The 15,944-nt window shown below is 43.5% G+C and overlaps 1 protein-coding gene across 1 annotated transcript; it reads left to right on the top strand.

Annotated features, from left to right (window-relative positions):
• The first annotated feature begins 13,179 nt into the window (after positions 1-13,179).
• Positions 13,180-14,478, top strand: LOC309886088 (protein SEC13 homolog). Its single transcript, XM_082776637.1, has one exon. It carries the CDS (start codon positions 13,213-13,215, stop codon positions 14,173-14,175), a length of 963 nt encoding a protein of 320 aa, XP_082632763.1. The 5' UTR covers positions 13,180-13,212; the 3' UTR covers positions 14,176-14,478.
• Positions 14,479-15,944: the final 1,466 nt, after the last annotated feature.

Genomic DNA, 15,944 nt, shown 5'->3' with positions numbered 1-15,944 from the left:
AATTAGTGCAATAGATCTCTATGCATCTCTCTAGAATTAATTTAAGCTGGGATCAAAAGAAGAGGCCAGGTGAATAGAGGATGGGTCCTGAAAGGCGACTTCTTCCATTTGTCCTTAACTATTATTTGTACAAGCTGAGAGGAACAATAAAAGCTGTTATTTCTAATAAGCAGATATGAGGAAAATGGATGAAGTCTTTCAGAAAACTTTCATGCTAGATCTTAGTAAAATCCTTAAGCTAACTCTCCAAATGAAGAAGCAGTGAAGTGCGCCAGTATTCACATAGGACTCCCTCTTTTAGCGTTACCAATAATGGATTGTAACTTCTGTGAGAGCATGGTATGATTCTTTGTTGGCTTGAGTTTAGTGGGTAGGTACCCAATGAAGGTCTGATTGGAAAAAAAAAAAAAAAAAAAAGTGCTAATAATAATGCCTTCAGGCTGCAGTTAGTATACACTAATTAATCTGTGACTGGAGGTGCTGTTCACATTGAGCTCTGCCTCTCTGTAGTAAAGAAACATGCCTTGCTTGTCGTTGGCTGCCATGATGGCCTCTGCCATTGCCTGTAACTCTATAATGTGCACGTCCCGAGTCAGAGCAGGCCTGGGGGCAAATACCTGGGGGCAGGTCATACCTGACGGGTTCACATCCTGTCCCACGACAGTCACGGCACACCACAGACTGGTCTAAGAACAAAGATGTCTGTGTGAGGGTTAAAACTGCAGAAGAGCTGCAGACAAATTCAGAAGAGAGTTGTCTGCAGGGGAGGACTCCATTCCTGATTCGGAGAGGATGACCACATTGTTTCTAAGAAAGAAAACAGAGGGGATGAGTTGGTACATTTTCCTGATGAAAGTGCACACCACACTGACATCTTCTGCCTCATCCTGGCCCCGAGCTAAGCGCTACAGGCACAGAAGGCTATGACCCTTCTCTTTGGTCTGTCTGTTCTTAGCTCTGGGAAGTGAATCCAGTGACAGCACGTCCCTACAGAAAAGATTAAGAACAAATACAGCCTCCTCCAGAGCTGTGCTTCAAGGTCTTGTCCAGGACCTGTTAGAGCAGATAAGAAATTTTCTAGTTGCCTTTACTGCGTTAGGTGCTTATTTTATATATGCAATGCATTTTTGCAGGAGCCCTCCATTACCTCTAGCTTCGTCTTGGTTTTAGCTGTGGTGTTCATTATATTATATCCTACCCAAGTCAAATCCAGTACTAGTTTGTCTCACCTTTTATGCAGAGTATTATTCAATCATTCTTTGTGAAGTGAAGATGAGCAATAATATAATATCAGAGATGATTAAGCAAGGGGTAAACCTTCATTTCATGCTGTCAAAAAAAAAATCCTGTTTGCACTTTTGAACTTTTAAGTACATAAATACAGGAAGTTAGCATTTCTTTCGATCAATATCTGAATTGGATGATTTTTTATTTTTTTTTTTTTTGTGGCTGAGATGTACTAAATTGCATCAAAGAATTCATCTGTGCCATAAAATCAAAAATAATGGGTTTTTGAAAACGCTCATTGAAAATGGTCTGGTCTTACTTGGAACAGTAGTAATAAATACTGTAAGCCACACATCACACTAGGGGATCCGACAGACCCATTAGAACAAAAGACATTTGAGAGTGCTTTGCCATATGTTTCCTTCAGAACAGAATATCTCCAGCTGGGAGGGACCCACAAGGATCATCCACTCAGGTTGGTACCAGTAGGACAATGGTGCTTCCTAATGGATCAGATCAACCTCTTGCAGGTGCTGGCATTATCCATGGGGACAAACCAATGTAAAGACCCAATATTCTTCTGTAAAGAAAGAGAAAACTTTCAAAAAAATAGTAACCTTTATAAAACAGTTTTGTAGGTTTGAGGGGTTACTGCATTCTTGAATATCCAGGAGAAGCTGTAAAGCTGCCCTCATGATGGGGTTGAAAACGTGGTTATGGTAAATCTCTACTTCAGTGGATTTCCAATCATTAGCTTCAGCCTCAGGTAGACTAACCGTTCAAGGAGAATAAATCAAAAATGCTTAAAAGTTTCAGATATGCTGATAGCAACACCTACCTTCTGCATAGTAAAAACATCAAAAGGGAAAAGCAGGCTTGATAATAATGAAGTTTGGGAACTTAAGAAATTACAGAGGTCACTTCAGATCCCATTGGCCCCTGAGCAAAACTGTTTCAAGGCATTTTAGTTCTTTGACCTTCTTTGTACATATTTGAATGCCACAGCTTTTTACCTAAAGCATTCAAAAGAAGATTAAATAACTTTTTAACATCTGCTGTGTTCATAGTGTGTAGGAAGAGCTATCAATTTTGGTTGCTGTTAAGATGGGTGGGTTTTTACTTGATTTGGAGAAGGTGTTTAAACATACTTTATCTTATGTTTGTGTGTTCTATTATAGTCTGAAAATGGGGAAAAAATAGCTTGCTTTAATTTGGTGACTTTCATTTAAAAGGAAATAAATGCTTTAAAAACAAAGCAAACCACATCTAGAGGTCAGTTCTCTCGCAGGCATGAACAACAGCATCTGTTTAACAGCAAGCAGCAGCTCTACGTGCTGGTGTAGTGTAGGAATATGTCAACACAAAAGAACACTGGGAAAAAATAGAGGATAAAAATACAGAATATTTGTTTGAGCTCTTGAGTGCAACTAATATGTAGCAATTGTGTGAGGAACGATGAACTCCTACTAAGCTTTGTCTGCTTTTCTAGTTTTATATCTTGCCTATACCTTGTGCAACTCAGAGAGGTGATTTTGCTCAGGATGAAGCTGCTCAGGGTAGAAAGCGCTCCCAGGGCATCAGGACATTGTTGCAAAATCGTCAGCTCTTGTCCTCATGGGGGACTTCAACTTCCCAGACATATCCTGGAAACACAACACAGCCCAGAGAAAGCAATCTAGGAGGTTTCTGGAGAGCGTGGAAGATAGCTTCCTGACACGGCTGGTTAGTGAGCCTACCAGGGGAGGTGCCCTGCTAGACCTTCTGTTCACAGAGAGGGACTGGTGGGAGATGCTGTGGCCGGGAGCTGTCTTGGGCAGAGTTAGCATGAAATGGCGGAGTTTTCTATTCTTGGTGAAGTCCAGGAAGGCTGCGCACTCCTCAAGAAGGAGATCTTAAAGGCTCAGGAGCGGTCTGTCCCCACGTGCCCAAAGACAAGCCAGCATGGAAGAAGACCGGCCTGGCTGAACAGAGAGTTGTGGCTAGAGATTAGGGGAAAAAAAAAAAAAGAGCGTTTATGATCTATGGAAAAGAGGGAAGGGCACTCAGAAGAACTATAAGGATGTTATAAGGATGTGTAGGGACAAAATTAGAAAGGCCAAAGCTCATCTGGAGCTCAATCTGGCTACTGCTGTTAAAGACAAGAGAAAATGTTTTTATAAATGCATTAACATGAAAGGGAGGACTAAGGGAATCTCCATCCTTTACTGGATGCGGGGGAAAACTTAGTGAGGAGTCTTTACCGGCAAGAGCAGTTGTTCTCTGGATACCCAGTATGCTGAGCTGGTGGAAGGGGATGGGGAGCAGGATGTGGCCCTCACAATCCACAAGGAAATGGTTGGTGACCTGCTACAGCACTTAGATGTATGCAAGTTGATGGGGCCAGATGGGATCCACCTGAGGGTACTGAGAGAACTGGCGGAGGAGCTTGCCAAGCTGCTTTCAATCATTTATCGGCAGTCCTGTCTATCAGGGGAGGTCCCAGTTGACTGGCGGCTAGCAAATGTGATGCCCATCTACAAGAAGGGCCGGAGGGCAGACCTGGGAAACTATGGGCCTGTCAGTTTGACCTCAGTGCCAGGGAAGCTCATGGAGCAGATTATCTTGAGAGTCATCATGCAGCACTTGCAGGGCAAGCAGGCGATCAGGCCCAGTCAGCATGGGTTTATGAAAGGCAGGTCATGCCTGACGAACCTGATCTCCTTCTATGACAAAGTGACGCGCTGGGTGGATGAGGGAAAGGCTGTGGATGTGGTCTACCTTGACTTCAGCTAGGCTTTTGACACCATTTCCTGCAGCATTCTCCTCAAGAAACTGGCTGCTTGTGGCATGGACTGGTTTACGCTTTGTTGGGTTAGAAACTGGCTGGATAGCCGGGCCCAAAGAGTTGTGGTGAATGGAGTCAAATCCGGTTGGAGGCTGGTCACTAGTGGCGTCCCCCAGGGCTCGGTGCTGGGGCCGGTCCTCTTTAATATCTTCATCGATGATCTGGACGAGGGCATTGAGTGCACCCTCAGTAAGTTCACAGATGACACCAAGTTAGGTGCGTGCATCAATCTGCTCGAGGCTAGGAAGGCTCTGCAGGAGGATCTGGATAGGCTGCACCGATGGGCTGAGGTCAACTGCATGAAGTTTAACAAGGCCAAGTGCCGGGTCCTGCACCTGGGGCGCAATAACCCCAAGCAGAGCTACAGGCTGCGAGATGAATGGTTGCTACAAGAAGGACATGGAGGTGCTTGAGCGGGTCCAGAGAAGGGCGACGAAGCTGGTGAGGGGCCTGGAGAACAAGTCCTACGAGGAGCAGCTGAGGGAGCTGGGCTTGTTCAGCCTGGAGAAGAGGAGGCTCAGGGGTGACCTTATCGCTCTCTATGGGTACCTCAAGGGAGGCTGTAGCGAGGTGGGGGTTGGTCTGTTCTCCCACGTGCCTGGTGACAGGACGAGGGGGAATGGGTTTAAGTTGAGCCAGGGGAGTTTTAGGTTAGATGTTAGGAAGAACTTCTTCACTGAAAGGGTTGTGAGGCACTGGAACAGGCTGCCCAGGGAAGTGGTGGAGTCACCATCCCTGGAAGTCTTTAAAAGACGTTTAGATGTAGAGCTTAGGGGTTAGTGGGGACTGTTAGCGTTAGGTCAGAGGTTGGACTCGATGATCTTGCGGTCTCTTCCAACCTAGAAATTCTGTGATTCTGTGACTTGGCATGTCCATGCTCATCTCCATGGTGGCTACTGAGACTGGCTTCTCCTGGCCTGAACTGCTCAACTGCAAATGTTTCCTTGGGTATGAAGGAGAGAGAAGTGCCTCAAGAAGGGGTCCCAAATCTTTGGATGCACACTGTGCTTTGCTAGGCAGAAGGCTCCAGAGGGCTCGTCATTTGGGTACGGGAACTGTTCACAGGCACTTCTTGGCTGCACTCATCCGTGGCATTTTTGAGTCAACAAATAGCATGTAGTGAGGTGATGACTGCTTCTGAGGGACATTGATCAGAGACTGCTAATGAAAAAGGGCTTGACTGGATCAAGTAGCGAAGCGCAACTGCGACTCAGAGCTGGGGAATTTGTCAGCACCCAGAGACGGCTCGTAAGTAATGAGCACCAGGGCCCTGGAGAAAGGGGCTGGGCATGGGGCCAGGCGGTGTGGGTGAGAAGGTCTGAGGAGAGTCCAGAACAGCAGTCCTCAATTCCTTCCTATTCTCTTTTTTCATTTTTGGGGCTGTGCATGACCTCAGTCAGTAGAAAGCATCTGGCAGCACATAGCATTGAGGCTGGAGGGGAAGCCACCTGCACCTGACGGGACCGCTACCACGTCACTGGCTGTCTGGCCTAAAACAGAGCTCCCGATAGCATGATGCTGGTGACTTTTTGGTGTGACTTTGGCTCTGATCCAATGGAGGAGCTGGTGGGGTTTTCCCTCTAAGGCCTCTCATTCCAAACTCTAATCTGAATTCAGGGCTGTACTCTGCTCAATTTATGAATTCCACAGGGATCATCTCGTGGGACAGAAGAGCAGCAGACATCGAAGGAGAAATGGTGTTGTTTGCAGTACACTCTAGTGCTGCTAATTAGAACCAGTGTTGCAGCGCTCTGATTCCTTGATGTTCACATAAATTCCCACTTGGGTTTATAACCCAAGCTTCCTGCTTGAAATAGCCTCACAATGAGATCGGGAGAAACTCCTCTGGAGAAGTAAGTGCAGGTTTTTAAACTTCAGATGAAAAGCCTGTTGCTGAATCTCTTTATCCAAATTTTCCTCATCTTTAATAGCAAATTTAGCTGAGCACAGAATGCCGAGATTCACCCTGAGTTTTCAGGGATTCAGATTTGCTGTTTCTTGATGTACATTGCCTTACACAATCAATTAGCCTGTATTGAGCATTGATTTTTCTTCCTGTTTTATATTTACATGCCTTGCTCAGAGCTTGCGTCTGCTGGGATTAAGGAATTGCATCCTTGTGAAGTTATTCTGGTGATGAGGATAAAACTAAAGTTGAACAGCACTTGTTTTGTATCTGGGCTCTGATAACAGTGTTCTGTAAGTTAGAGCGGAGGTTGTCTCAGACAATCTGCATGCGCAGGATTCTTTTGCTGAGGAGCAGGAGGTTGACAAGTCTGTGACCAGCTGCTTTTGTACCCCACAGCTTCTGGGACAGGTTTCATGTGCAGCTGGATGGGACTTTGCATGCAGGCTTGAACTTCTTGGAATATCCTTACTGTCAGAGCCAGCAGGACTAATCATGCTTCCTCAGTTCTGTTTAATGAAGGTAGTGCATCAGAGTGCAGTGTGCTTTGTCCCACGGATAAAAGCTTTTACAGCTCAGCATATTTGCTAAGATCTCCACTACTCTCTCAGTAAGGAGATTAGTTGAGGAAATAGGTTTTGCTCCCTCAGGAACTGTGGTGCATTGCCAGTTTGTAAATACACAGATGCCATAAAAACAAAAAAAAATCCAAATATTTTATCAAGCTGTGATGTCTCAAACAAAGCTTTATATTCTAAAAAACTGTCTTTGTTACTGAAGACTTGGATCTTGCAAAAGTGAATGTGTATGATTTAATTTTTTTACAGGGCTACAGCTAAAGAGTTGTAAAATTCTAATGGTGTCTATTGTTAGCGTATTTGCAGGGGAAAAAAAAATAAAACACAACATAAAACATCCTTCTATTGTAAACTTTATGCTGTATTTTCTGGACTGTGCTAGTCACAGTATAACAGTCTTCAGAATAGAGAAAATAGGAACATAACCAACCCTTACAAACCTTTGTAATTGCACGTCTCCTTTTGCTTTAGCTCTTAGCTTGAGTGTCCCAGATGATTTGAATTCTTATGTTGGAGGAGAGTGATGCTGCCAGATATTTTAATGTAGCTTTATATTTGTCACATGAGATATTTGGCTCAGAGAAATTGATTCCACAGTTTTGTCTTACTCAAAAAAGGGAAAACGTGTAGCACTCTGAGTGCCATGAATAAGCTTGAATTATTTCATGCCTGAATTTTCTTTCAAACTATAGCGCAACAAACCGCCTTCTGCAGCAGTCTCCCTAAAACCTGATGGTAGGTTGGGCTGTTGACGCATGAGATGCCACCTGGTGCTGTGGTCTTCGGGACCTAATCCCCTGCATTTCTGCTCACTTCTCACATAGAAGTAGGTCACTGCTCAGTTGCTTCTGGCGGTGCTGTATTAGGTTCCATTGTTCACCTCATTTTTCTTTGAACTGAGGATAAAAGATATAATTTGCACTAATCTTCTAGAACTGATGCAAAATTCCAGTGCTGAGGCAGGACAAAATGAGGATACACGAATCTATGAGGAACTGTGATGCAAACGTGTCGGAGATTCCAGAGGTAATGTGAATTTAACAAACACGTTTTGCTGCCATCTGGCTAAAAAGGTCCCTGCTGCAGCTTTGACATAGGGTTGACTTCTTTGAGCTTTATTGCCTTTCTTTCTAATTACAAGCAGATACAGTATTGCGGAAATTCATGGACACGGTGGATGCCCAGAGAGTCCACCCAGCTTATTGCCTGCAGCCAGTATCTTGGTGCTGACTGCGTGCCCTGCCCGTGCTGCTGCACCATGTCCTGCAGCAGTGCCATTTGTCCCCACCTCCCAGGGACTGAGAGCGATCCTCCTGCCCTCTTGTCTCTCCCACTGGCTCAAAAAGCTCAAAAACTTTGGTTCACTGCTTTGTGAGAGGCCCGGCTGTTTCCTCCCACCCTCCCCGTCCTTACCCGGTTAAACAAAGCCAGACTCTCCTGGGAGCTGTGTTTAACAGTTCGCTCTGAGATCCTCGGCAGGAAACGTAGGTGGGGGGGAATGGAAAGCATCTTTCTATGCCTCACGATTTTAGAAGCCATAAATAATACAGTAGAACTTAAACTTTCTTGGAAAGCACTTTGTGTATGTAATCTGAGCATTCTTCACCCCATTTCTCATCTCTGGGAAGTATCCCATTTTCTTGCACATTTGTTGTTTTCCTTTGGCCTAAAGCCTGCCAGTGTGCAGCACCTTATTTAATGTGTAATTTAATTTAATAAAGGTCTTGTCAATTAATAAAGAAAACAACAACAAAACAGAAAATACGTTGGGATGATGATGAGTTATTCAAATTGTTGCCTTGTCCTTGTAGAGAGTCTGCCACTCAGACAAAGAAAATTTCTCAGGTTTGGTTTGGCCCCTTGGAGAAGAGTTTTGGCGAGGAGAATGAAGGAGGGTCTGCCAGCTGTGATGTGGTCTGCACTCCTGCTGTCGCTGTAGGACTCTCGGGAGACCTTGGCAAGTGGTTCAGAACTGAGGATCTGATATCCAAGATACCCCCTTTGGGCCGTCAGATTCATTAATGTTGTGGGCATGATCCCTTAATAAAAGTAGCAATATGAGGTAGTTTAATAGGTAATTAAACCTGATGAGCCAGGAGGAGGTCCCTTCCCATGCTGTGAAGTGCTCTGTGGCAGAAGGAAGCTATTCAAATCAGTCTGAGAGATGTAGGGTTTGCTGAGGCTCTGAGGGCAGTTCAGTGAGGACGCTGTATAGAGGACCACACAGCAGCTCTAGATGTTTAAGGGCATTACTATTTTGGACTTTTTGCATGGTTTGAGTGTATGTAAGCCACAGAGAGTGCAAGGTAGGCAAAGCATCAAATTAAAATTAAACAAAAATATTCACCCTCCTTGGACAAGTTAATGTGCACTAGACAAGTACATACATGAACTGTATGAACACCTCCCTTCAAATACTAGCCAAAACCATTTTCCCTGTGTATGGGCTATTTTTCTTCTTCTTGTTCTTTGCCTCTAGATTTGAGATGTGCTATAAGCTCTGGTTTGCTACAGGATTCCACGTGATATCAGAGCTGGAGTGCGAACCTGCAGGCTGCTGGAATAGGCATTGGATCTTTATGGGCTGAATCAGGTTCACTACAAAACAAGCCTCTTGCTGGCTGAAAAGTATGGCGTGCTCTGTAATAACCATGGAATTATGTGCATCCAGGATTTGGAAGAGAGCTAAAACTGCCAGTTTTAAAACACTGTAATTGCAACTTACCTTTAGTGTATGTTGTATTTCAGGTACATACAGAAGACTATGCTTTGCTTTTCTTATCCATGATGTGTTAAAAGTTACTATGTGTCTGCTACAGAGATACGAATGGGATTTCTCCCTAAGTAAACTGCTATCTAGTATAAAGAAAGATGTCAAATACTAGTCCACAACAAAAATGCAACTAATGGGTATCCAATGACTGCTTTTACTGTGTAGCTAGGCATCTTACATCTCATAGGCCATAAAACTGTTGTATTTTGTATCCATGCCTAGTACTGAAGGTGAGAGATGTTAGATTTCTCATCCTCCAATATTCTGTTTGAACATGCCTTTTATCCTTAGCCATACATCCAGCAAATGCAGAGCCCAGTAATGTTTTCATTTAAGGACCATATGGGAAGCATATGGGAAATTATCTCTCTGGTTGACCTGCCGTTTATTAATGATGCCTTATGAAATCTTTTTGTTCGTCTTTTTTTTTTTTTTTTTTTTGCCTTCCCTTGAAATTCAACTCCCCTCCCCTGAGCAAATTGATACCATTGTTTGTTTGCTAGGGAAATGAAAAAGATGTGTCTACTGAGGGTTAAACTTCAGTTTGGGGAATAAGCAGCAGTAGCAGATGAGATCCCTAATAAGGCTCTTGCTTCTGTGAAAGTGCCCTTGATGATGCAGATGGAAGGTAGATCAGTATGGAAAACATGACCTAGATGTTCTTTCTAAGCAGAATACTTGCATACACATACTTTATATATATATATTATGTTGTTCCAGGCATTGGTAGCTCTTTAAAGGAGCAACAAAAGCTCCTTATTTCAGAGAAATACCACATCAACAAGCTTATTTGCCTCAGTATAGTCCCCAGTGATTAAAGGTACACCTACAAGAAAAGCTGAAAGCTTTGCCTACAAGCCTTCCTCCTTGCTAATACAGCCGAAAGACCATTCATTATCCCACCCAAGGCAGAGTTTAAAAAACAGATTCTTTCCAGACTCATTGCACTGAAAGGGAGATATTCAGGCATGCTCTCGTTCAGCAGCAGAATCAGCTATACACTGAAATATTTTAGCATTTCAGCATGGGTTTCTCTGTAGGTTACTCATACTATACATGTATAGACTCTTCACACTTCCTGTGAGCAGTCAGTTATCTGCTTATTCAGAGATTTTGCAAAAAGCTGTTTTGAATTATGAGCATTTTAACAAGTCTAGTAGTCAAGGGATCACAGATAATTGATAAATTATAGACATGAATAGTTTGAATATGGATAGTTAACACTAGCTAGAGAATATCATTTATATAAATAGATCTATCGAGTTATTAGACTTCATGGTTTTAAAATAACCATTTACTAAACATCAACTTAGTTAAAATTAACTCCTTGTTGCCTCATTACATGGGGTAAGTCAAAGTTTATTTTCTGTTCCAGTTGAATCATAGTCCAATTTAATGTTGTGACCATGTAGCTGTTATCAGAAATAATCTCCTAAGCCAGAATGGAGCTAGATAAACAGCAAGACAACTCAGGCAGACTTGCACATATGATTACTGATGTGATTCAATTCAGTGAGCTACTGTAATGAAATTTTAAATACGGGGTTTAAGTAGGCTTGAGTTATATGCAGGTATTATCCCGGCCCTTTGCACAAGAATAAATAGTAACTTCACTGAATGATTAGCAGGCTATAATGTGTGCCTTCAGAATCTTACTGCGCTACTGAGGCTATCCACAGAAATAAAATGTATCTTTGCATGCAATCCACAAACAAATGGAAGAATTAAATCCAGTAAATAGTATTTGCTTATTCACTTAATCGTTCAATTTGAGTAACTTTTGTCTTCCACGTCACCAGTAAAAAGTTAACTCCAAAGCCCAGTACTTGGGATCCCAGTTTTCCCAGTAGACTTGTAGGAGATCTTGTCTAAGTGAATGGAGCTGCTGACCTTCAACAGGACTGTCTGCGCTCTTGGAGTCAGGTGTGGTAAGCATCAGGAGTCTCCATGTAGTAAGTTTTCTGTGTGTGGATCTTTGACTCAAAGAGGGAGAGACCAGGCCTTCCAACTGGTGGCTGCAACTGGTAAGCTTAAGACCTATGGTCTTTAATTCCAGTTATCTCAAGGGTTACTCAAACCAGAATTCAGAATAATTTGTATGTGGTTCCTCTCTCTATTAATCCTAAAAATTGATAGCTGTGTGCTGCTTTGAGCCTATTGAATTTAAGAAATTGAGTAGTTTCTTGTGATGCTGTCCATGATTGTTCCTTCATCTGTAGTGAACTACCTCTGGCAGCTTAGCAGCTAAACAAGCAAGTAGCTTTTCTGGTGGGTGGGCGTTTATTATTTATTTATTTATGCATATATGACACTTCCAAAATGATCTACTCAGTTTTTACCTAATGCAATTTTGTACAGGCATTAAAAAAAAAAACATCCACAGAATTTTTCTATTCAAGATTACAAATGCTCAGTTTGAAAGCAGGTTTCTGCTGTTTTATCCACAAAACAGATAGACAGTCGTATATGTTTGCTCAGAGCTATGCCACATCCGTCTCACTCTCCAAAGTCCCAGTCCCAGTGCCTTTCTTACCAGCTGGTACAAGAGAGGGCTTACAGCATCAGAGGTGGGGATGGCTAAAATTATTACAAAGAATCCTTCTTATTCCTTTGTGCCGTACTGTTTCCGAACACCAAAACAATGAATACTGAGAAGGAAAAATATGCATTAGCTGTCTTGTCTTATCTGGTGTGAATGTGCCCTGAAATAGTTGTGAGCAGCATTTATGAGCAGCCAAACATTGTGGTTTTTCTATGTGAATTCTGGAAACAGGAGATTGTTTCCCAGTGAGAGCAAAGCAGTTTGCAAAGCTGCTATTGGGATATGTTCAGCCTCTCAGGCCTGTGAATCTTGTTACTGCTTATTTACTAGACCTTTGTGGGTCATAATAGCTGTTCTTTCTTTCCAGAACTATCTCCTCCTTACCTCAAGTACTTTCTGTTTGAAATATTTATAATACTAGTGACAGCACCATGGAATGAGTCAGCTCCATGCTGCTTACACTTTGTTGAATGAAGGGATGCCAAAGGCATAATTTCTTCATCACTGAAACCTGTTTTTGACAAAACTTAGAATTCAGCTCCTCCTCATAGGTATGTATGTCTAACTGATTTAAAGCAAATACCAAAGACTCATAAAGATCAGAGGCACACCACTACGCTGATAGGTTGTGTGCACCAACGCTTGCAGGTGCAGGACCACAAGAGCAGCAGTGCTCTGGTTAATTATTCTGACACCTCCTTTCCTTAAATGGCTCTGAGATGAGAACATTTTTTAGGGGGAAAAACTAAATTGTTGCATACTGTAGGTTATTTGCCAAGGAAATACCAAAAATATTTTTCCTGTGAATATTATCCTTTCTGCAGTGATCACTCTACAGAAATGCAAATACACTGTCCAGGCCACAGACAAACCCATGTTGGAACAGCACTGCAGACGGTGCCTGGGCTTGGCCCCGCTGTTGGGGTTTATCGGCCCTTCTGTCCCAGCTCTGTTGCCCCTGGCAGGAGATTTGAGCATGTAGACGCAAGCTAGAAGCTTGCCTTAAGTCCTGATCACGTTTTCTGTTTCTCTGAGGTTGAGGAGCATAAAGATGACCTCACCCAAAATGTTCAACAACAGTATCTCTACCCTGTGAGAGGACAGCTCTTGCAATCCTCACCTGAATCACTTTCCATCTGTCTGGTCTCTTACACCTTCTTTCCCAGAAAATTTACCCTCTTCCTATTTTGTTTCATAACCCACATCCACTGGAAAGAAGAAAGGACAAGTCCAGCCTTTCATAAGGCTGGACTTTGGACATAAGTAAGGCTTCTTTCATAAGGCTGGACATTGGGAGCCCAGCGCCGTGCGGCTCTGTGCAGCGCCCCGCGCCCTGCCACGTCGGAGCTGCCGGCCGCAGACATGGTCTTCGTGATCAACACTGTGGACACCTCCCACGAGGACATGATCCATGAAGCTCAGATGGATTACTATGGCACCCGGTTAGCGACCTGCTCTTCAGACAGATCCGTAAAAATCTTTGATGTTTGGAATGGAGGGCAAATCCTCATCGCCGACCTAAGAGGGCATGAAGGTCCAGTGTGGCAAGTTGCCTGGGCTCATCCGATGTATGGAAATATCTTGGCTTCCTGTTCCTATGACAGGAAGGTCATTATCTGGAAGGAAGAAAATGGCACGTGGGAAAAGACATACGAGTACACGGGGCACGACTCGTCAGTGAACTCCGTCTGCTGGGCGCCACACGACTACGGATTGATACTGGCCTGCGGGAGCTCTGACGGAGCCATTTCGTTGTTGAGCTACACAGGTGACGGGCAATGGGAAGTCAAAAAGATCAGCAACGCACATACTATTGGATGTAACGCAGTTAGCTGGGCTCCTGCTGTTGTACCAGGCAGCCTTATAGAACAACCATCTGGTCAAAAACCAAACTACATCAAAAGGTTTGCATCTGGTGGCTGTGACAACCTTGTGAAGATCTGGAAAGAAGAAGACGGTCAGTGGAAAGAAGAGCAGAAGCTGGAGGCTCACAGTGGCTGGGTTCAAGACGTAGCCTGGGCTCCATCCATAGGTTTGCCAACAAGCACCATTGCTAGCTGCTCACAGGATGGCAGAGTGTTTATCTGGACGTGTGATGATGCCTCTGGAAATTCGTGGTCCCCAAAACTGCTGCACAAGTTCAATGATGTTGTCTGGCATGTGAGTTGGTCCATTACTGCAAATATTCTTGCAGTGTCCGGAGGAGACAATAAAGTCACACTATGGAAAGAAGCAGGAGATGGACTGTGGGCATGCATCAGCGATGTCAACAAGGGCCAAGGAGGAGTGTCTGCCGTTACAGAGGGGCAGCAGAATGAGCAGTGATGCAGGAGTGAGCAGTCCAGCAGCAGGAAGTGATCACTAATACCTGATTTGCAATGTTTCTTGACTCAGGTAAGAACTGGTTTTATCTAAACAGGATGTGAACTTGGGAAAAAGTTATCCAATTTTATGAGCACTCTATAACCAATGCTGGGAGGCTACAATGTGTTGATAATCAGCCTTAACTGACATTCCCTTAAATTAAAGGTGAATATCAGAGCAAAGTACTGTGCCTTGTGCTACTCCTTGGTGCTGTAAAAGTTGTACCCTGCCTTCTGGTTTAGGGATCAGATTTAATCGCATATGCTGGGGTCAGACTTCCCGCACTTGAGTAGGAGCAGGAGGAGGCAGGCTGTCACAGTGCCGATGCCTGAACCCTTCTGTGCACGGGGACGAGTGTTCTGGCCATTCAAGTGGGGGGGAGGGCTGGTGGAGTTACCAACAGGAGGTGATGTCCTGGCAGTAGTGAAGTGGTGCTTAGATCCTCCCGAAAATAACATGCTTTATGTGGGTATGTGAAAGTCTCCATGTTTTCCTGAAGATGAAAGGAATAGTGGAATGCATATGTATTTTGCTTTATGGTAATCTCAAACCTGGTTATTTAACCAACATCAACAAATCAAAATACAATTTGGAGGTTGGTTTGTTGTTGTTTTTTTTTTTTAGCCATACCACACTTCTGTACTGTACCTCAGGTTTTTGTTTAGATACCAACGGAGTAAAATCCTATTGCTTAAAAAAAAAAAAAAAAAAAAAAAAAAAAAAAAAACAACCCTGGAGAAGAGGAGGCTCAGGGGCGACCTTATCGCTCTCTATGGGTACCTCAAGGGAGGCTGTAGCGAGGTGGGGGTTGGCCTGTTCTCCCACGTGCCTGGTGACAGGACGAGGGGGAATGGGCTTAAGTTGAGCCAGGGGAGTTTTAGGTTAGATGTTAGGAAGAACTTCTTCACTGAAGGGGTTGTGAGGCACTGGAACAGGCTGCCCAGGGAAGTGGTGGAGTCACCATCCCTGGAAGTCTTCAAAAGACGTTTAGATGTAGAGCTTAGGGATATGGTTTAGTGGGGACTGCTAGCGTTAGGTCAGAGGTTGGACTCGATGATCTTGAGGTCTCTTCCAACCTAGAAATTCTGTGATTCTGTGATAAAGGCTGGGGAAAGAAAAAGGTAGGAAACAGAAACAAGTTCAGGCTTTGGCTTTACATGTGAGAATCGCAAACTGTATTTCATCCTTGCATACCTCAAACACTTTTTTCCCTGTCCCAGCATCCCTCATCAGACCTGCCATTCCTGTGGCAAAGCCCTTCAGAAATAGCCAGGCCCTTTAGGATTAATAGGTGTGCTTTAGTGTTTCCATCTGCAGAATGTATATTGCTCATATCTGGAGGTTATGGTCAGTGCTGATGGTTCTAAAGCTCCTTCAAGATATGATGCAATATAAAAATGCAAAAGCTATTTATGGCTTACTTTTTTATATGTAATATTTACCACTTTCCCCTGCCTTTTCATGTAGCGTAACAAACAGTGTTCTGCTTCCTAAAAAATGTGTGGTAAATCAATTGCTCAACAGTTTTTCAAATATTCTTACTTAATGTTAGCTTTTATATGCAGATTTTGGAAACTGTGTAAAATGTGCCTTAAATGGCAGAATAAAATAAATACCAGGGCTCTTACAGCTTTTTTCCCCCTGCTTTCAATGCTGAATTGCCAAACAATTTCAGTGTTTTATAGCCTGTTGCCCCAAATCAAATTCTGTGTTGCTTTTGGTTTAAGGGC

The sequence above is a fragment of the Aythya marila genome, assembly GCF_965140915.1.
Source record: "Aythya marila genome assembly, chromosome: 20".
Classification (NCBI taxonomy): domain Eukaryota; kingdom Metazoa; phylum Chordata; class Aves; order Anseriformes; family Anatidae; genus Aythya; species Aythya marila.
This window is presented reverse-complemented; position numbering and strand designations above follow the sequence as displayed.